We start from the raw sequence: 21,779 nt of genomic DNA on the forward strand, positions 1-21,779 counted from the left end.
AATGTTCGAGTGGGAAGATTTATCAATTATAGTTATTCAAAACACAAAATAATAACATGTAGTCATTGACTTTGTCATATACGGAAAAAAGTAGTCTTCTGCTGTGTATGAATTAATATCAATCCAACCCTGAAAATTTTTTAATGGCAATGGCTGCAAAGGAGTAAGGACAATTACTTAAGACCCAAAAGTCATTTCTGACGAACACTCAACAAATTATAAAAACAAGGAAATAAAATCAGTAACAATACAATGTGAAATTAATTTTTTAAAATAATAATATTATTTATTGTACATCAAGTTTTAGAGGAATTATCAAATACATTAATAGAGAAATCATATATATATTATATTATAACATACATAGTTACCAGATAATAATTGCTAATGTGAATACTTATGTGGACAGGTTTTTTTTTTGACATTTAAAATCATTTCTAAAATTTCTCATTATAATAACACATAAGATATTTACTAATTTTAAATTAATTATAAAAAATATATTTTAAAAATTATTAAATTATCTAAAATTTTAAAATTTAATCAAAAATTAATTTAAATTCTAATGAAATTCTTTTATCTTGCACATCACTAATTTAAAATCAAATTTAAAGTAATTTATCTATTCTAATATAGTTAAAATATGTATTTAAGTTTATCACAATTTTTAAAAATATTATTTAATATCTTTAATATTTTTGATAAATACTTATTACATTATCTTCAACTTTTAAATATATTTCATAAAGAAAATATAAATATATATAAATAAACAAACACAGGTACTAACAAAGTCATATAAACTTTAACAAAAATGAAGATTAGAGATTATTTTCTATGTTACAAAATAGGAACCATTTGTCTAACAATTAGTGGACCAATTCAACTTAGTCAAAAGGCAAATGCATAATTTCAAAATTAAAAAAAAAAAAAAAAAGCCAAATGTATCAATGAGACTTCCGCACTTACAACATTTCTTAAGCCTTTCATGTGTAGCTAAACATAATTGGTATAAAATTTCTACACCTTTTAGTCATATGATTGCAAGAATATTTTATGATTTAAATTTATGATATGTTTGAGAAATTGGTTATCAGGAATTCATTTAGATTCTAAACTTTCTCATACCTCTACAATAGAAATGTCAGTAGTAAAAATTTTTCAAGATATTTATTGTAAATAGAGTCAAGATATAAAATATCAGAAAAATTATTAGATAAAAATATAAAATACTAAAATTTAAATATTATTATCTAAATATATATTATCTATAAATAAATTTATTATTTAAATATGTTTTTGGATTAAAGTTTATCAAGATTTAAATGAAAAATTAATTTAAATATAAGATAATTAAATAAATAAAATTATTATTTAAATATATTTATGGATTAAATAAAATTATATAGCTTGATTCTTTATCATCTTTTTATTCAATTTATTTTCCAAACAATATTTCATCTTCTAACAGACTTTAACATTACTTTTTTATTGCTCTTCCATTTAAGGTGGATTTTATTTTTTCTTTTCTTTTCCATTTATGTTTTATATATATTTTGAACATGTTCATAATTTAATAATATTAATTTTTATTTTTATTTAAATTTAAATAAAATAAAAATAATTCGTGCATCATACGAGTAGTAAACTAGTTTTTTTAGTATTACGAGAGATTGGGTGACATATATCTTTTAGTGTATATTTAAAAAAAATAAAAAATTATTTAAAAAAATATGACCATTGTGACTTTATTAATTTCATTTGTAAAATTAAAAAATTTCACTGACAGTATATTAAATAATTTCTCTAAATTTTATCTCGAATAATATTTAAAATGTATTTCTCTACATCAATAAAGTGTATTTAAAATTTTACTCTACAAAGTACTTGCCAAAAATATCAAACTTTAGATAAAAAAAATTACCAATTAGATTAACTTTTACATATAAATCCTTTTTTATTTCTGAACTTATATAATTTAAGTGTCAATTTCTTCCATCTTTTTCAATTGTCTTTGGATTTGTTTTCAATTGCAGAAACAAATTAAGCATACATCTAAAGCTTCAATAACACAAAATAATGTGGAATAAATCTAGCCCTTGAATAGTAGACAAATTGCCTTTTTTTATTTTTTTTTCTTTCAATAAGCAAATAATTTAAAAGGGTAAGCTAGAATGAAATATTTATGTTTTGCTATGCAACCAACAAATATATAATCATTTAAAAGACTACAAAATTAATAAGAAATGTCATAATGATTTTTCATCTATGGGAAACTCGATCGTTAGATTTGGTGAAAATTTTCAAAGTCGCTGTTAATTTTTTTTGTAAGGTGTAATTGGCTACCCAAAAATATCATCTTTTAATAAAAATTTTAGAGGGATATTGCTAGAATATTACCAAGTGGTGCTATGTGTTGGTCTATGTTTCATGACCTATGAAATATTGAAGATGCTTTTAGCAGATATTACCACAAAATTATAGTTATGTTTGATCTGCAACTGAAATGATGGGTTCGCTAATTTTGGTTATGTGATAGCACAGCACAATACATTTAACTTTCACAGTTCATCTTGCAGTGGCAAATTTTGTGATGCTGCAGTGAGAAATATATTTTTCCATGAAAATAGATGGAGGGTGACTTACATTTTGATACCAACTGTGATCATCTTTGAATTTGCTTTTCCCAGGTGCAAGCTTTTAGATAATTGCGTAAATCACTGACATGTATCAATACATTTATAACTTAAAATTTTAATAATACTTTACCTTCTTTTACAGAAGTGACTTTTCATGAGTATTGAGTACTTGTCTTTTGCAATTTTATCATCAATGATTTTGAAATTGCAGTTGCTGCTTTGTTCTCTGTACTAGGGATTGCTTTGAGCTGGCTTTCCTGATTTCAAAGACTGATCAGGAAGGCCAACAATTGTGAGGTCTGTTGGTACTTGGTAGAGTGGTCTTTGGCAAAGCGTTGAATTTTAGCTCCAATGATCATAAATTAAATCTTGACAACTTTAAATAAGTAAATATATATATATATATATATATATATATATATATAAACCCCCTTAGGAAGACATCTGGGCCTTCCTTTTTTCTTCTTTTCGATTCTTTTAGTTACTTATTGATGCACAAATTATAGTAAAGCAGCATTCAATCTCTTTGGGCTGATGGTATTAACAAATCAAAATTGCATCAGTGAATATGATATTCCTTTCCATGTTTTAACAAATTTCATTGCAAGCACGGTCTAAGTCTTCTGTTTATGAAGACGTCTTGATTTATGGTGGATTTGAGAGTCAAACAAAACACCCTAAAGTTCTTTTTACATCTTCCATTATTTTGTTCGAAGAATTATGAAAAAAAATAAGTATGCAACTTAAACACAGCTTGGATTTTGCTGTTATTGCCGGTTTCTCAACAATTTTCTTTTCCAGGAAAGTTCAGAAGTATTGTTGCTACTGATCTTTATGTCATCGAGCAAGAAAATTTCCATCAATCAAGAATTACTTTTACCCTCCTGCTGTTCTATCTTATCAGTCCACTAGCAATGCTGTTTATTAGTGAAAAGAAACAGTCAAACAAAGTAATAAACAAGAAAAAAGTCTTTAAAAAAAAATAAAATTCAGAAAATAAAACTATCGGTAGCTTGCCATCAACACATGGACAATCTTCATACACTGCACATTGAAAATCAATAAACAGCCAGTTCATTAAAGCTCATAGCAATTCATTTCCTAAAAGCACTTGATCATCAGAATCAACTATCAAGGAAAAAAGAAACAAATCACACTTTGAAACAATCAAAAAGCAAATCGAAGTGCCTCCAGCCTTTTCTTGCTTCTATTGGCACTGATGATTTTCATGATCAAACAAAGCATCCAACTCCGCCTCCTATCAGTGCCTATCTTATTATACCTACAACAAGATGAAAATGACATATATCATCATCTCTTATGGAAAGGAAATTAGATAAATGAATATTTATTGTCCCAAATGAAAAAAAAATAGATTAATATTTTATAGAAAAACAAATAACTCACCTACAAAATTAGAGTTTTCAGTAATTATCCAATGTGTGAAATATTTGGATGGAGGGTATGTGGCTGACTTTAGAGAAATCCTCTCCTTCTCTCCTGTCTATCACTTGAATCCTTTCTACAAATGACCTCTTCATCGAATATAATCTCATTTCTTGGAGAGCAGTAACATACCTCAACCCTTTTGGAATCTTCCCCAAATTATCTAAATCAGCCAAAGATAAACTTCGGAGACGTGGCATTGCGCTTTCTTCAATCTCCCACTCTTCTAATTCTGATAAACTTCGAAATTCAAGAGAGTCGAGTTGAGGAAACCCATTGGCAGAGCAAAGCAGTTTAATCCCCCTGTATGAATTCCACCATAAGCGGAGAGTCCTCAAATGAGGCAGCTTTTCCAATACAGCCAGTGGATCCTGCTTCACCTCAGATCCCCACAAAGTTAACTTGACAATGCTTGCTGGAACAAATATCAAAACATGATGCCTTGATTGTGGATCTTCTTCTATCTTCCCTTCTAAGAATAGTTTAGAGAGGTGATGACACTGAGAAAGGGGTTCTAAGTCTGGAAATGATTGGCTTGAATCCTCTGATAACCTCATGTCCAATGACCGAAGGCGTTGTGATTCGACCAGTGCATTTAGGATAGGCTCAACATCTTTTGATCTCATAAAATATATTCCTAAACTCTGAATATTAGCCAAGCCGAACACTGCATTATTTTCAATTAAATTCTCAACCCCAATGTACTTTAAAGTTTCAATTTTTTTTGAAATAATCCTTGGCGGCATCCACAAGCCTTTTCCAGAAAAAAGATCTATTAATATATGCCTTAAACGTTCCAACTCCAATAGAGCATTAGAAGATATTGTTAATCCAAAACTGTTGATGTGTAAAGTGTGTAAATTTTTCAACTTCCCAATAGATTGTGGCAAGATGATTTTTCCAGAACATTTTAACCCCAGATATCTCAAATGATGCAGATTACCGATTACACTTGACACATGCCACTCGTTTTTGTTCCTTTCCACAACTTTCAAAACTCTTAAATTTTTGAAGCTTTTACATTTTGAAATGCGCAATTTTATCAATTTCTCATTTTGAAAGAGCAACAGAGAACGTAACTTTGGATGTTCTCCCTTCAAAGCAACATACCTGTTGGTAGGATGAATAGCAATTCTTCTTGGCATAGATGCCGACAAGGTCATATCAATTGGCTGAATAATTTCCAAGAAATTATCCTCTCGAGCTTTCTCCACGCACAAGTCCCTCAAGAGATCATGTATGTGACATGTTTTCACACCTACTCCTGTACGGTCCCTCTTGCCAACTTGAACCAAACATCTATTTATCAGCTCTTCCAGGAATTGTTCAGCAACATCTTCCATCAACATTCCTCCGCTTTCCATTGATGGTGAAATGAAACCTTCAGCAATCCATAATCGAATGAGTTCCATCTTTGAGATCTCCCAATCTTCTGGATAATGGCCAAGATATAAGAAGCACGGTTTTAAATTATGAGGCAAATCATTGTAGCTTAAAACCAAAATTCCATCCACTGCACCATACTCATGGTTTTGTTGTTGCACCTTGTTTAAGTGTGCATGCATGTTTGTTTGAACCATCTCCCACTGAGCCAGTGACTTTTTTGTTGCTAGCAAGCCTCCCAAAGCAACAATTGCCAGAGGTAGCCCTCCACATTTTTTCACCATCTGTCTTCCTAGCATCTCAAATTCTCTTGAACGAGCATCAGACTCAGTTGTATTTTCAGGGAATGCTTTCCTCTTGAAAAGCTTCCAACTTTCATCATCTGTAAGAAATGGAAACTCTATTGTGTAGGCTGCAAGTGACGCCACTTCCATGATTCGTGTTGTGAATAAAATTTTGCTCCCCCTTTTTCCTTGTGGAAAAGCATGTTTAAGACAATTCCAATCTTCACCTCTCCAAATATCATCAAGGACTACCAAATATCGTTTTTCTCTCAAGACATCAAAAAGTCTTTCTATGATCTCATTCTCCGTCAGTTTATCAATTAGCTCTCTTTCTTGAGGTTGAACTTTTATCAGGACATCATGCAAAACTTCTCTTGGCATACATTTTTGAGAAATAAAAGCCCAAGCAAAACAATCAAAATGTCGTCTCACATCATTGTGATTGTATACTATTTTTGCAAGAGTGGTTTTACCTATGCCCCCCATTCCTACCAAGGAAACAACAACATGAGGCCTATCTTCTTCTGTCATCAACTTAGCCAAAACATCCCTTGTCATGCCTCCCAAGCTAACAACATCCACTTCCTCAACATGTGGATAAGTTCTTCTTGACTGCTGCTGCAGCATCCTAAAATTAGAGCTAGATTCCTTTCCTCCAGAGATCTGATTGTAAGCTGGAAGACTCTTGGAAATGTCTTCAAGCTTTGTCTGGATTCCTTTGACCTGCACCCCCATATTGTGCAAACGAAAAGGCTTGGTGAAAGTGGACGCGAATCTCTCCATGATTCCCTGAGAGCCTCCTTGATGTGCAACTTGAAGAATGTAAGAGTCTATAACATCTTCTGCTTCATAAGCAAGATCTCTGATTTGTCTCACCAAAGTGCGATGAAGCTGGGTTTGCTCTTGCTCATAGTCTACATCCTTCAAGAAGCTATCCATCCGTTCGAGTTCAGCCTTTAGGCGCTCCACTTCCTCACGAACTCCACCCTGCTGGAAAACTGCTTCATGAATGAGCAAATCCGAGATCCTTTCAATAGCTAAGGACACAATAGCCTCCGCCATTTCTCCTGCTGATCGAAAACACAGTCCAAATTACTATTCTTTCTCTTGGACTTCAAAGTATATGACTGTATCTGGCACAATATTCCTAATGCTGGGGGCATTTCTTTTTTATTTATAAGTTGTGAACCTTTGTGGGCTGCTGACTATTTAACTTTGGACAGGAAAGCAAAAGTAGAAAGAATCTCTATTCTACACTATCATTTCCACTAAACTTTGTCATATAAAATCAATTGAATAAAGGAATGAGACGTATATGTAATTATATCATCACTGACGTTAGTCTTCTGACGTCGGTGGCTTAACCCAAACCTGAAAGTCAAGAGTGATCTAGTTGGTTAGTTCAAGCTGATGCTATATACCATGCCTGATGCTCTGAGCCCATAGAGTTGCGATACGTGAAAGGCTCTTGTATTTAACTATCTATTTTTTTAACCTAGCAAAAGTTTTTTGTGCATAACTTATGGGCTAGCTATTTCTGGTGGATTTGACTATCCATATTTTTTATTCTAGCAAAAGTTATTTGTGCGTAACTTACGGGCTATTTCACGTGATCATTGACATTCAATGGGTTGTCCCGTACTATAAGTTTATATTCTTTAATTATTTGGAATTCAAAGAATTTGCTATATAGTTAACTTGTCTAGTACTTCACATGGAAAATCTTGCTACTTCTCAACGTTGGATTGGAAGAGGTTTAGCAAGTCAATGAAAGAATCCAGGGTTTGTTGCCTTTTTTTTTTTTTTTGGACTTTGTTTTCATCTTTTGTTTGCTTGTGATTGGATTGATAATTTTACGGGATATTGACAGAATTATTGGTAACCAAAAGAAAATTCAGGAACTATAAGTGGCTTACAACATATTTAATAATATATTTGACAATTTCTTTTTTTTTTTCTGTCTTTTGAGCTGTAATTAAAGTTCTAACATAAACTTTTACTTACCTAACAAGTAGTTGATTCAATCGGTTAAGCTCGTCTTTTTCGACGAAGAAGTTTTGGGTTCGAGTTCTACCGATGACCATTTGTTGAGATTATTTCGAATATAAGACCTGCAGCTATCTATCTTAAACTGTCATGATATCTTGACCTAGGAGATTGAATAATCTATTTACCTTGAATTTTTCCTACAAAAAAAAAAAAAAAGAACATAGACTTTTACTTTTGAAAATCAGACATTCAGTTATTGAATATAGGATAATTATTGAATTTTGTTTACTGTGTTACTTTGTTTTAAGAAGGTGCAATCGTCTGTTTATATTTGTAATTGAAGTTTAATGAACTGATGATTGCAAGCAAAATTGGTAGACCATTGTTTATTTTTTTTATTTTCAACTTACAATTTTTGAAACAAATAAAGTAAAAATATTTTACGTAACCGGAAATTACAGAGTGAAATGAAAATACTTGTTTTTTTGAATATTTAATTAATCATGAACTTAGATACATATATATGTTTGAGACAAAGATATTGAAGTAGAATTAGCTATATATCCCATGCATTACTTCTCCAATCAATTCCTCCCCTTTGAGTTGGTCTCTACAACTTTTGTCAAAATTCCAAGCAAAACTTCTCTTGCCAAGCAATCATTAATTGTTGAGATACGAAAGCCCTAAGCTTGTATTTACTGACAACAAATAGAAGACCAAACCATGTTTCTATTTTTCGTGTGAAAGAAAACGATAATATCTGGTTTACATTGAAGATGACATGAATTTGTCATCTTTCGTTTGTCAAACCAATCAATAGGAAATTAGAGGAAATTTCGAAGAAACTGACACCATAACGGATAAATCTGCTCACAAATTTTTTATTTGAACTATCAAATCTTAAATATTTAACAATGACTTATCCTATCCTTCCTTTCTTTTTTTATTGATTCTGTCATATCCAACTAAGATAATTTTTTTAGTAGACGTAGTTGGAAGGACAATTATTGAAGATTCAAAAGTCATAGGTGATAAAGACTCAACAAAAAATAAGGCAATAAAATTATTGAAATTTTATATTTAATACATTATTGATATGTAAATTTTATATATTATAAGTGAATTAAATAATATCAATTTATTATTGAATTTAAAAAAAAAAATTTATGTACTTATTTTAAGGGTTAATAAAAATTTATATTTGATTTGAAGTAAAATTATTTAATTTATTAATAGTATATAAAATTCATATATTGATAATATATTAAATATAAATTTGATTAATAACTATATGATACAATATGAAATTAAATTTTTTTTAAAGTAACACAATTAATGGTATTTTAATTTTTATCTAATCCTAGTTTCATTTTTTCTCGAATAATATTTAAGATGTATTTTTTTACATCAATTTAATGCATTCAAAAATTTTTTTTTAAAACATTTTCAACAAATATCAAACTTTAACCGACAAGTAAAAAAATTATCATTTAAATTATTCTTTACATATAAATCTTCAATTTTTTCAGTATTTACTCATGAACTTACATAATTAAGTCTCAATTTCTACATCTTTTACATAATATGCAAAATTTCCACCAAATTGTGTAGCGGAGGAGGTGGTGGTGGAGCTTATCAAACTCTTGGACCTCCAACTTGTATTTTCTTTTTTTTTTCTTTTAATTTATTTTCTTGCCATATAAGAAAAATTAGTTAAATTTATCAGTCTTTCTTTTACTTACTCTGTACTTTTATAATTAGAAAGTGATTATTTTTGCTATTGACGTGATAAAATTGAAATTTCTGCTATATTTGCAATGATTAATGACATTAAGAGTTATACTAAATATATAAAAAAAAATAAAAAAGGGTCTTAAAGTGTGGTTTAGTAAGGAAACTTTGTTCTTCCCAAACTTCAAAATCACGACATCTAGTGTTGAGATATCAGAGATTTGGTCTGAGTGGTTTTATTTATTGGAAGTAACATCCGGTATGCCAGGGAAGTACTGAAATGAACCTTCCCCTGATGCCTACATCGTTTTGGTGTTTCTGTTTATATTTTTAACTTTCCTTGGGCATTCTCTCCTTGTTTATTTGGTTCTGTGTTTGCGTGTGTCGCTTCTAACTTAGAATGTAGAGTTGTAGACTAATGATTTTGCATTCACATTCTAAAACACCTTAGGAGATTGTGGCTGAGTTACTGGTGTCGCTGTTAGATGTAGTTCATGATGGTGATATCGTAATGCTTTTATTTAGTGTTACTGAAGGAACCTCCAGGTTAAATGATCCCTTTGTCTATCCTTTGCAGAAGTATTTGAACAACAGCCACCAAACAACTAGAAGGGAGTGTTTAGTATCTCGTCATACAAACAGTATTTTAATGTGGACACAGATGTTGTCATAAACAGATTGATAAGTTCCTTTCATCCTGTTGGTGGAGATTTTTTCAGCAAGATTGATGGTAACCTTGATCTGTGAGTATGCTGCGGCCCTCCCCCCCCCCCCCCCCCCCCACAATTCTTCTTTTGCCCCCATTGAATCATAGAATGAGACATTTTTTGGGCTGATGGTATTAACAAATCAAAATTGCATCAGTAAATGTGTTATTCCTTTCCATGTTTTCTTAACTTCGGCTTTGAATTTGGTGCTTACTTTTTGTGGATATGCATGTCTGACTGAGCTCTAGCAAATCTCATTGCAAGCGTGATCCAAGTCTTTTGTTTCTGAAGACATCTTGATTTATGGTGGATTTGGGAGTCAAACAAAAACACTCAGAAGTTCTTCTGACATCTTCCATTATTTTGCTTGAAGAATTATGAACAAAATAAATATGCAACCTAAATGCAGTTCAGATTTTGTTGTTATTGCCAGTTTCTCAACAATTTTCTTTTCCAGGAAAGTTTAGAAGCTATTGATCTTTCTGTTATGGAGCCTGAAAATTACAGCAAGGGGGAAGATAATGAACGGTAATAAATAATAGGAAGGAATAAAACGTTGTTTCATTTGGACAAATACCAAAACTAATATTGTAAACCGAACTTCTATGAATATCAAGTGTCATATAGATCTGGGCAGCTGAAAGTTCACTTTTGTTAGCTGAAAGGCACGATGAAAAACAGGGTAGAATTTGAGCGGCATGTAGAAACTTTAGAAGGGTTTTTTATTCTTTTTTTTTTTTCATCTTCTGTTTGCTTGTAATTGGATCGATAATTTTATGTGATATTGACAGAATTATTGGTAACCAAAAGAAAATTTAGGAATTATAAGTGGCTTACAACATATTTAATAATACATTTGACAATTTCTTTTTTTTTCCTCTTTTTTGAGCTATAATTGAGCATTGAACACAGATTTTTATTTTTGAAAATCTGACTCAGAGTTATTGAATGTAGGACAATTATTGAATTTTGTTCACTGTGTTACTTTGTTTTAAGAAGGTGCAATCGTCTGTTCATACTTGTAATTGAAGTTTGATGAACTGATAATTGCAAGCAAAATTGATAGACCATTTTTTACATTTTTTTATTTTCAAATTACATTTTTTAAAAAAAATAAAGTAAAAATATTTTATGTAACCGAAAATTACAGAGTGAAATTAAAATATTTCTTTTTTTGAATATTTAATTAATCATGAACTTATATATATATTTGAGACAAAGATATTTGAAGTAGAATTAGATATGTATCCCACGCATTACTTTTCCAACCAATTCCTCCCCTTTGAGTTGGTCTTTACAACTTTTGTCAAAATTTCAAGCAAAACTTCTCTTGCCAAGAATTAATTGTTGAGCTACGACAGCCCAAAGCTTGATGTGCCAAGCATTAATTGTTGAGCTATGAAAGCCCAAAGCTTGATGAAAAGTCGAAGAATGGTTTGCATATGGGATGAAGCACACACTAGAGAAAAAAAAATGTGGGTAAAATCGAAAATTTTGATCTGATATAACGTTTAAGCAACCCACTTTCTTACATGAACAGACGCTACAAAAAATTAAATGAATTGTCTTCTAGATTACTTCATTAACTACATAATAATTTGGTGAAATGGGAAAGATTACATGTAATTGTCTCATTCAAAAAGAATTGCAATGTTTTCCTGATGAAATAAAAAATTGAATCTAATTCTTTAAATAAAAAAACTATATTTAATAGTATTAAATAACGGTACTTGTTTTACAAAGGCTAGGACTTTATGGTAATTTAGTTTTCCAAGCTAAGCTCTTTTCCTTGTACCTTCTTTTTCCACATTATATTTAATACTATATTTAATAGTAGTAAATATCGGAACTTGTTTAACAAAGGCTAGGATTTTGCTTTAAAATTGTAGTATAGCAGCATTCAATCGCATTGGACTGATTGTATTAACAAATTAAAACTAGTTTTAAACTTGTGCAATGCATGAAAATATATTTATATATCAATAAATCTTATATAAATATAATTTTTTTTAAATGATAACATAAATTACGAAATTTATAAATAACTCATAACTTATATAATTATTTTTATTTAAATTTATATATTTTAATATAATAAAATAAATTAATTACATATTGAATATATTTATGCAATTATCATCATTTTTAAAGAAAACTCAAACTATAATTTATTGAATCCAAATAATCTCTAAACAAAAAAACAATATTGTTTTCAATTTCAAGAAATTAAAATTTTCTTTCTTAAAATCAATCTCTCATACAAATTTTTTTCATGGGAGATTCTTTCATAAATTGTTGTTAAAGCGAAAATGTAACAATTAATTTTTCAGTATTTCTTGCTATCTTTGAAGTAGGTATTATTTTACTTGATGAGCCAATAAATCTCACAGATGGAGATGAAAAGATAAATAAAACAATAATCTATAATTTGACAACAGTTGAGTTATAATTTAGATTATATAACTTTATAACAAACATAATCATTATAATAAGCTTACACATACCTTTTCCAATAATTTTTGACATTCAAGCCTAGGATCAAAATCGTACACCTTATTCACTATAAGTTTGGTACTGCTTATCTCAAGATTATACTTGGTTGCCCTCATCTCGAACACACAAGTTTTACCTCTAAGATCTTTAAATATCTCTTGGATTTTATAGTCTTCATTTTCTTAAATCATAAGTATAAATATATCATTCAATTAATATTAAATAATATTAAAATAATTTTGAACTAAATACCTTAATAGATATTTCATAAAGATCGTCAATATCTCTATTAATTAAATCATTTGCTTTTGTATTGAATAGTATGAACATCGTCCTTTCAGAATTATCATATATCTTAATATTCAACTTATACCTATAAAAAGTGCAAAAATATACAATTATAAATATAAAATAATTGTCATAACGATGTTTTATTTGTGGGGAACTCAATTGCTAGACTTGGATGAAAATTTTTGGAGTTACCACCAATCTTTTTTGTAAGGTATGATTAGTCACCCAAAAATATCATCTTTTAATAAAAATCTTAAAATTAATTAAGATTTACTAAAAAAAATTTAGGTCTTCGAAATCAGGGTTGGGTCCTAGAGTACGATTACGAGTGAAAAATGTATTAGCACCCTCACATTACCCATTTGAAGAATGATACCAATTAAACATGTGTAATCCTTTAATTTTAATGATGCATTCTTTTTTATATTTAAATTTAATTTCCTAAAATCTATTTATGAAAAAAATATTTCTTTGTTGTGAATTAACATTATTATTATTGTTTCGTATTCTATAAATTCTCCAACGTTTTGATGAAATTTATAGAAAATCATTATTTAGAAAATATTTTGGAAGAATTGACCATTTACAAAATTCTCAAAATCTCGTCATAAGATATTTTATTTATTTATTTTAAAAAGGATTTTAGGAACATCTGAACTCTTTGGTGAGTTTCCAAAATTTATTAAATAACTTTTAAGATTATCCCGATTCTTCGATAAAATCCTAAAAATTTTGAACAAGTTTTAGGATCATCCAAACTTTCTAACGAAATCCTAAATAAAATCATTTTTATGACAATTAAGGGATTTAATTAATCCATTAATAAATTTTAATTGTGATTTCTTTTTGTTATTACTTACTGTTTATTGTTTTTATTATTTTTTATTATTTAAAAAATTTTTAGATTATCCTAACACATCGGCGAAATCTAAAAAAAATTAATTTTTCACTAGTATTAAAGAAAATCGAGCACTTTCAATTTTTTTAAAAAATTACATTTTTTATATTCATTCAAAAATATTAATTATTATTATTATTTTATTTTTTATATTGTTTACATAAACCTTTATTTTAATAAAAATAATTTTGGATTATTCCAACTCTATGGTAAAATCTAAAAAATTATTTTTACTTGCAATAATTAAAGAAAATCGATCTCTTTTAGTTTTTTTCTAAAAATTACATTTAAAAGAATCATTTAAACAATTTATCATTTTTCATTTTATTTATTTTATTTTATTAGCAAAACTTATATTTTAAATTATCCCAACACTTTGGTGAAATTTAACTAACCTTTTTGCTTATAATAAAATTTATTTTCCTTAAATATTTTTATTATTATTATTATTATTATTATTATTATTATTAATTTTTTTGCATATTATATTTTTTATGTCCATATTTTATTTATTTATTTCTAAAAGAATTATTACTAGTAATAATATAAAATAACAATAATATCATAAAAATAAAAAAGATAAACATAAAAAATAACATAAAAATCAACAAAAAATAGATAAAATCAAAATCAAAATAGAAAATAAAAAAAAAAAAGGGAAAACTTGCCAAATGGGTCGAGTCAACATGCAGGTTAACGCATGGATCCTACACAGTCATGCACCATTCAGACGCCTAAAATAGCATAATTTTGAAGTGCCTATAAAAGGCTTGTTTCATTTTTTTATTTTTTCTTTCCCTTCTCTCTCTATCCCAAAAGCCTTTCTCTTTCTAAAAAAACTAGCCTTTCTCACCGACTGTTATGGAAACCTAGATTCTTGTCAGTCATTACTGTGCATCGGTGGTCAGAATCTTTAATGGCATAAAAAAATTCAAAGTTTCCCAGATTCTAGTGATGAACCCAGATTCTGACCGTCGAAAACTTCAAAGGTCGTCAGAAAATTCAAAGTTTTTCAGAATCTGGCGACTTAAAAAAATTTCCAAAATTTTTTAAAAAATCCTAAACTGATCCTTTTTGTTTTCTAAACACTCTTTGAAACCCAAATTTTTCAAAAAAAAATCTCAAACCTCCTAGATAATTTCATTCTTGAAAGGTCATTTTTTTTGTTTGTGAAATTATTTTTTTTTATGTTTGCTGCTGGTTCCTTCTTAAGAGGATTGAGGTGTTTTTTTTTTTTTTATAGCTTTTTTGTTTCCCTCTTTTTTTTTTTTTTTTGTGCAGAATCCTTAGGTTTCTTATTTTTCTCTCTCTTTTGTTTTGCAAAAATTAGCTCTATTTATAAAGCTTTGGGATTCAAATCCCAGATCTCCTGGGATCTTTTTGCAAAAAATTTTAGAGATCTGTCTAGTGACTTTTGGTTACCAGATTTCATACTGCAAAGTTAGGTAATGTCATGAAGAAAAAACATCACTCTGGTAACTCGATTTCAACTATCAGAGTTGAAACCAAAAGATGTTTTTTGACTTTTTTTTCTTTTTTTAAAGATTGATTAATTAATTAATTAATTATTATAATAATAATAATATAAACAAAATTATATCAAACAAAATTGATGCCTACAACTATCCCTTTTTGTTTATTTTTGCGAATAGGAATAAAGCAAAGATAAAAAGACACTAATTTTGTTCAGATAAACACATACAAAAGATGAAACATTAAACATAAAGTTTTTTTTTTGAAAGAAAATTTGAAAGGCTCCTTTAAACAGAGACTATGAAACTTTAAATCAAAAGGCTTTTCTAACCAGAGGCAAAGAAACTTTAAATTCAGAAGGCTCCTCTAACTAGAGGTAATGAAACTTTAAATGTTAAAGGCTCCTTTGACCAGAGGTAATGAACTTTAAATTTAAAAGGCTCCTCTCACTATAGGCAACGAACTTTAAATGGCTTTTTTAACCAAAGGCAACAAACTTTAAATATTAAAAAGCTCCTTTAACCAAAGGCAATGAACTTTAAATTAAAAATCTGAGAGGACTTATAGATTATGCCCTTTGGTCTTACAAAACATGCCTAATTTTGATAGAGTCTTCTGCACAAAGGCTCTTAAAATTAAAAAGCTCCTCTAACTAAAGGTAACAAAACTTTAAATAGCTTCTTTGACTAAAGACAATGAACTTTAAATTTAAAAGGCTCTTCTGACTAAAGGTAACGAACTTTAAATGTTAAAAGGCTCCTCAGACCAGAGTTAACGAACTTTAAATGGCTTTTTTAACCAAAAGCCCCCTTACCAAAGACAACAAACTTTAAATGGCTCCTTTAACCAAAAGCAATAAACTTTAAATGTTAAAATGCTCCTCTAACCGAAGGCAACAAACTTTAAATGGTTTTTTTAACCAAAGGCAATAAACTTTAAATTAAAAATTTAAAAGGCAATGGTCTTTAAAAGATTCTTTTAAATAGAGGGTTCACATCCTGCTTTTGACTTTTTTTTTGTTGGTCTTAAATTGTCCTAGACCCATATATTTGTTGTATCAACTGTGTGCATGAATGATATTTTCATGATTTTGCCATGTCATACAATAAATGATGATCATAATGCAAATGCACTTATGATGCAAATGAAAACACCATTTTTTTATTTTTTTTAATCCTAAAAATTTCTCAATGTTGGTTTCCTTTCTTCTTCACTTGATTCCCATGGATTCTAGCAATTGATTAAAAAAAAATTTTCTCTTCACATTTCTCATGTTCAATGTTTACCACTTTCATGACTTATAGGCCTCCCTTCTCATTGACCTTTGTTCCTTTTAAATCTTCTTCAAAATAAGGTGTGTGTCTTTCATGATTGTTGTTGTTCCTTATCATCTTTTGAATTTCATGACAATTATAACACATTGCACTTTTTTTTTTTCAATGAGAGGGATAAAGGAAGGATAAACAAAAAGGTATTTTATTTCAATGAAAGGGACAAGTGTTTCATGCATTATCCAAAAAGATATAATAAGGAAAACAAATAATCACATAATGAACATTTAGATCATTATGAGCTAATTCATCATAGATTCTTTTTTGAAAACTCTTGATTGGTGCCCTTGACTTTTTAAAAATACAGTAAACTAAGCTAACCCAAAACCAATGAGATCTTCTAACACAGATTGAGAATTGGCCCATTTCATTCAATACTTTTTTATTTTTATCCAAGTCACCCTTTCAGATTTTTAACTCAGATATCTTTTCAGTTCATTTTGCTTTTTCATTTTTTTTTAAGCATAGTACTTTTTTACTACATCAACATTGGCTGGATTTGGTAATCATCCACATCCATTCTTGTAAAGATCAATGCCTTGCTAGAAAATGCTTTTTTTACCACATATAGACCTTCCTAATTAGGAGTCCATTTTTCTCGAAGATCTTATTGGTTAGAAAAAATCTTCTTCAATACTAATTCTCCATCTCGAAATTATTGTGGGTGAACTTTTTTGTCTTGAGCTCATATCATTTTTCTTTGATACAGTTGGCTATGGCAAAGTGTAGCTAGTCTTTTTTCTTCAATGAATTCAAATATTTATATCGAGTGTAAACCCACTCAGCTTATTTCAACTTCAATGGGCAACACTGCCTACATCCTATATACCAATGAAAATTGTGTAACTCCTGTAGATGTGTGAATTGAAGTTTGATAAGTATGTAATGCAAATGTTAGCTTTTCATGTCAATCTTTATACACATCTATCATCTTTTCAATAATTCTCTTTATGTTCTTATTGGCCGCTTCAACTACCCCATTTATTTTTGAATGATAAGGCACTGATTTGTGGTGTTTGATTTTGAACTGAGCATAGACCTTAGTCATCATTTTATCATTCAAATTAAGAGCATTATTGAAAATGATCCTTCTTGGAAGGCTATATCGACATATGATCTCTTTTTTGATGAACTTGTAAACCACCATTCTTGTCACATTAGCATATGAAGCTACTTATACCCACTTTGTGAAGTAGTCAATTACCACTAAGATGAATTGATGTCCATTTGAAGCTTTTAGTGTAATGGGCCATATCGCGTCCATTCTTTACATAGAAAAAGGCTAAAGTGTTTACATAACATGAAAAGATGTTGGAGGAACTTGTATCTTGTCTACATAAATTTGATATTAGTGGTATTTTCTAGCATAATCAATGCAATCTTTTTCCATTATCAAACAATAGTATCCTGCTCTCATAATTTGTTTAGTCATCATGTGGCCATTTGCATGAGTTTCACAAACACCTCCGTGGATTTCTTTTAGCAACTTTTTGGCTTCAACATCATTCACACATCTCAATAGTGTTTGGTCTCGACTTCTCTTGTATAAAATTTTTTCATCTAGAAAAAAACCCATTGCCAATCTTCTCAAAGTTTTTTTATCATTTTCTAATATGTGCTCTAGGTATTGGTGATACTTAACATATTGTAATATGTCAAAATATCATGGTTTTCCATCAACTTCTTTTTTAACATTTGAATAGTGAGCTATTTCTCTTGCAAGCTCAACTTTGATGGGTTGGATTTTAGCATTTTCATTTAACTTGAACATTGCTGCAATGTAGCCAAAGCATCAGCCATCTAATTTTCTTCTCGGGTAAATGATGAAACCAAATATTCTTAAAGTTTTTGATCAAGTCTATATGTACTTTTGGTATGAAACCAACTTTGAATCTTTGGTTTCCCATTCTTCTCGTAATTGGAATATGATCAAGGCAGAGTCTCCATAAACTTTTAACGTATAGGCCTTTTTTTCAAGAGCAGCTTGAAGACCCATAACACATGCTTTATATTCTATCACATTATTAGTGCAATCAAAACTTAGTTTTACAGTGATTAGGTAGTAATTTTCTTCTGGAGATATCAAAACTACTCTTATACCATGCCTCTAAGCAATCGATGCACCATCAAAATACATCTTTCATATATCTTTATTATGCTCTTCTTTATCTATGTGCAGTACAGATACCAAGTTTTCATATGAAAAATCAAATGTCATAGGTACATAATCTTCATGAGCATGTTTTGCAAGAAATTTAACAATAGCACTTCTTTTGATTACATTTTGAGACACATATATAATGTCGTATTCAGAAAGTAACACTTGCCATCTTGCTATTCTTCCCAATAATGAAGGCTTTTCAAAGATGTACTTGATTGGATCTAGTTTTGAAATGAGCCAAGTGGTATGATACAACATGTATTGTTTAAGCCAACGAGCTATCCAAGCTAGTGCATAACACATCTTTTCCAATAGTGAATACTTAGACTCGTAATTAGTAAACTTTTTGCTCAGGTAGTAAATGGCTTGTTCTTTCCTTCCTATTTCATCATGTTGCCCCAAAACACATCCCATTGATTTTTCATACACCGTCAAATACATTATAAGAGGTCTTTCAAGGACAAGCGGCATTAATACTGATGGGTTTGATAAGTATTTATTAAGTTTTTCAAATGCCATTTGACAATCTTTATCCCATTCTCTTGACCTATGTTTTTGAAGAATCTTGAATATGGGATCATATTTGGTTGTAAATTAGAAAATAAAATGAGTAATATAATTCAATCTCCCTAAAAATCTCTTTATTTATTTTTACGTGCACAAAGGTGGTAGCTCTTGGATGGTGCGTATCTTATCTAGATCCATCTCTATTTTTTTTTACTAATAATAAATCACAGTAATTTTTTTTAGGTTGCACTAAAAGTGTATTTATATTAAGCTTGAGCTAAAACTTTTTTAATCTCTTAAATAACTTTCTGAAATTAGTCACATAATTTTCTTCTTCACAGGATTTAGCAATCATGTCATCCACATACATCTTTATTTCTTTGTGCATTATATCATGAAATAGAGTCACTGTGACCCTTTGATAAGTTACCCTGGCATTTTTTAAACTGAAGGGCATGTCTTTTATAGCAAAATGTTCCCTATAATGTCATAAAAGTAGTCTTTTTCATATCTTCTTGTGCCATCTTAATTTGATTGTAGCCTGAAAACCCATCCATGAATGAAGACAAAGAGTGCCTAGCAGTATTGTCCACTAAGATGTCAATGTAAGGCAATGAAAATTTATCTTTTAGACTTGCTCTATTCAAATCTCGATAATCAATACACATTCTCACTTTACCATCTTTCTTGGGTATTAGGACTATATTCACCACCTATTTGAATTATTTGGCCACTTCTAATAATTCTGCATCAAATTGCTTTTTCATTTTTTCCTTTATTTTCATCAATATTCAGGTTTCATCATTCTCAACTTCTGTTTAATTGGTTTACACTCAAGTTTCAGAGGTAGCTTTTGCACTACAATTTTAGTATCAAGTCTTGGCATAACTTAATATGACCAAGTAAATACATTTACATATTCATGTAGTAACTTTATTAGCTCTTGCTTTATTAGTGATAACATCGAAGTACCAATCTTAACCTCTTTTTTAGTTTTTTCGTCCCTCAAATTAACAACTTCAGTGGCTCTTGATGAGGCATGATTTGCTTCTCTTCATGTTCCATTAATCTCAATAATTCTAGGGATATTGCATGGTCTTTTAAATCATCTTCATCATCGAGTTCACCAATATAAACAAAATTTTCAAAATCAAATCCCAAAATATTGTCATGATGATTTTACATTTATTATTCAGATACTAAAAATAAGTGAAATGGATGAAATATAGAGGGATGTATAGTAATGCAAGGAATTGAAATGAAAAAGGTAAAAGAAATGGATAAATGTGCTATGCTTGTCATTTATTCAATTGAAAATGAGGAAACAAACACAAATAAGACATTTAATGCTTTTAACAAAAACATATAGATTAGGTTCAACACATTACTTTGGAGAAAATTTAAAAACAACAGATAGCTCCTCAACATGTCAATTCTTTAGTTTTGTACCAAAAGGAGTAAGATACACCCATGGATAACTTGGATCTTCATTTTTTTTCTTTACTCGCCATTTGTATTGAAAATTTAGCAAAGATATCTTCCAATGATGGTGTAAACCCCTCTTTATGTTTCTTGCTACATCTAAATAGATATAGGCAATTGAGATGAAACTTTCATAGAGGGGAGGAAAAGATAGGCCTTTAGTTTCTACCTCCTGCCCCAAAAAATGAGCCAACTTTTTTTCTCTTTTTTTTTTCTATGAATTTCATTCTTTCTTTTTAAGTTGGCTTGTACCCTAGACCAAACTGATCATTTTTTTTAGGCATCATCCATGGTCATTGCATTCCCTGTAAGTTAGCTTCCTACTTGTTGTCCTTTTTCTATCACTTCTTTAAGGGCAATCTTGGAATCTTTGGATAGACATGGAATAGGCACTTTTGATCTTTCACCCACATAAGTTGCATTAATGAATTCAAAGGATCTAAAAAAACATTATGGGGCTTCCTCAGCTACTTCAACATATAATGCCATAGAGGGTTTAGTCACCAACAGATCTTCTTCATAGTAACAATGATTAGCTTTTCATTAATTATGAATTTTACCTTCTAATGTAAAGTGGAAGGAATAGCTTCTACCATGTGAATCCATGATCTTCTTAAAAGACAGCTATAGGAAGAAATGATATCCATGACTTGAAAGATTATATCAAAAGTACATGGTTCAATTTGGATTGGCAGTTCGATTTCACTTATCACTTCATAGTGAATCTATCAAAAGCCCTCACTATCATGTGATTCATCTTTATGTAAGACATGTCGATTGGTAATCTAGATAATGTAGTCATAGGCATGACATTTAAAGAGGATCCATTATCAATGAGTAGCTTTGCTAATGTATGACCCTTGTATCTTGTAAAGATATGTAAGGCCTTAGCATCACTTCTACCACTAGGTGGAATTTCATCATCGCTAAATGATATAAAATTTTTCACTATGATATTTTTCAT

The 21,779-nt window shown here is 29.6% G+C and overlaps 2 protein-coding genes across 2 annotated transcripts; both read right to left on the bottom strand.

Annotated features, from left to right (window-relative positions):
- Positions 1–4,063: 4,063 nt before the first annotated feature.
- On the bottom strand, positions 4,064–7,100 carry LOC111297598 (putative disease resistance RPP8-like protein 2). The gene has a single exon (XM_022892258.2). The coding sequence runs from the start codon at positions 6,812–6,814 to the stop codon at positions 4,064–4,066; it is 2,751 nt and encodes a 916-aa protein (XP_022747993.2). The 5' UTR covers positions 6,815–7,100.
- Positions 7,101–18,013: 10,913 nt separating this feature from the next.
- On the bottom strand, positions 18,014–21,779 carry LOC149515731 (uncharacterized). The gene is made up of 8 exons (XM_089741784.1): positions 21,529–21,779; positions 21,140–21,254; positions 19,910–20,046; positions 19,639–19,812; positions 18,854–19,373; positions 18,534–18,772; positions 18,429–18,438; positions 18,014–18,301 (listed from the first exon to the last, which is right to left on the bottom strand). The coding sequence occupies exons 1-8, from the start codon at positions 21,777–21,779 to the stop codon at positions 18,014–18,016; spliced, it is 1,734 nt and encodes a 577-aa protein (XP_089597910.1).

Source organism: Durio zibethinus, chromosome 12, assembly GCF_047325235.1.
Source record: "Durio zibethinus cultivar Kanyao isolate XHJ-2024 chromosome 12, ASM4732523v1, whole genome shotgun sequence".
NCBI lineage: Eukaryota > Viridiplantae > Streptophyta > Magnoliopsida > Malvales > Malvaceae > Durio > Durio zibethinus.

What these genes read in the sequence shown, in the direction of transcription:
- LOC111297598 (XM_022892258.2), bottom strand. Translation starts at nt 6,814, where the DNA reads ATGGCGGAGGCTATTGTGTCCTTAGCTATTGAAAGGATCTCGGATTTG.
- LOC149515731 (XM_089741784.1), bottom strand. Translation starts at nt 21,779, where the DNA reads ATGAAAAATATCATAGTGAAAAATTTTATATCATTTAGCGATGATGAA. An exon ending in TTAGTGGACAATACTGCTAG is followed by an intron (nt 19,813 to 19,909) that starts GCACTCTTTGTC and finishes ATGACATTATAG; the next exon opens with GGAACATTTTGCTATAAAAG. An exon ending in ATTTTTCATATGAAAACTTG is followed by an intron (nt 18,773 to 18,853) that starts GTATCTGTACTG and finishes TCGATTGCTTAG; the next exon opens with AGGCATGGTATAAGAGTAGT.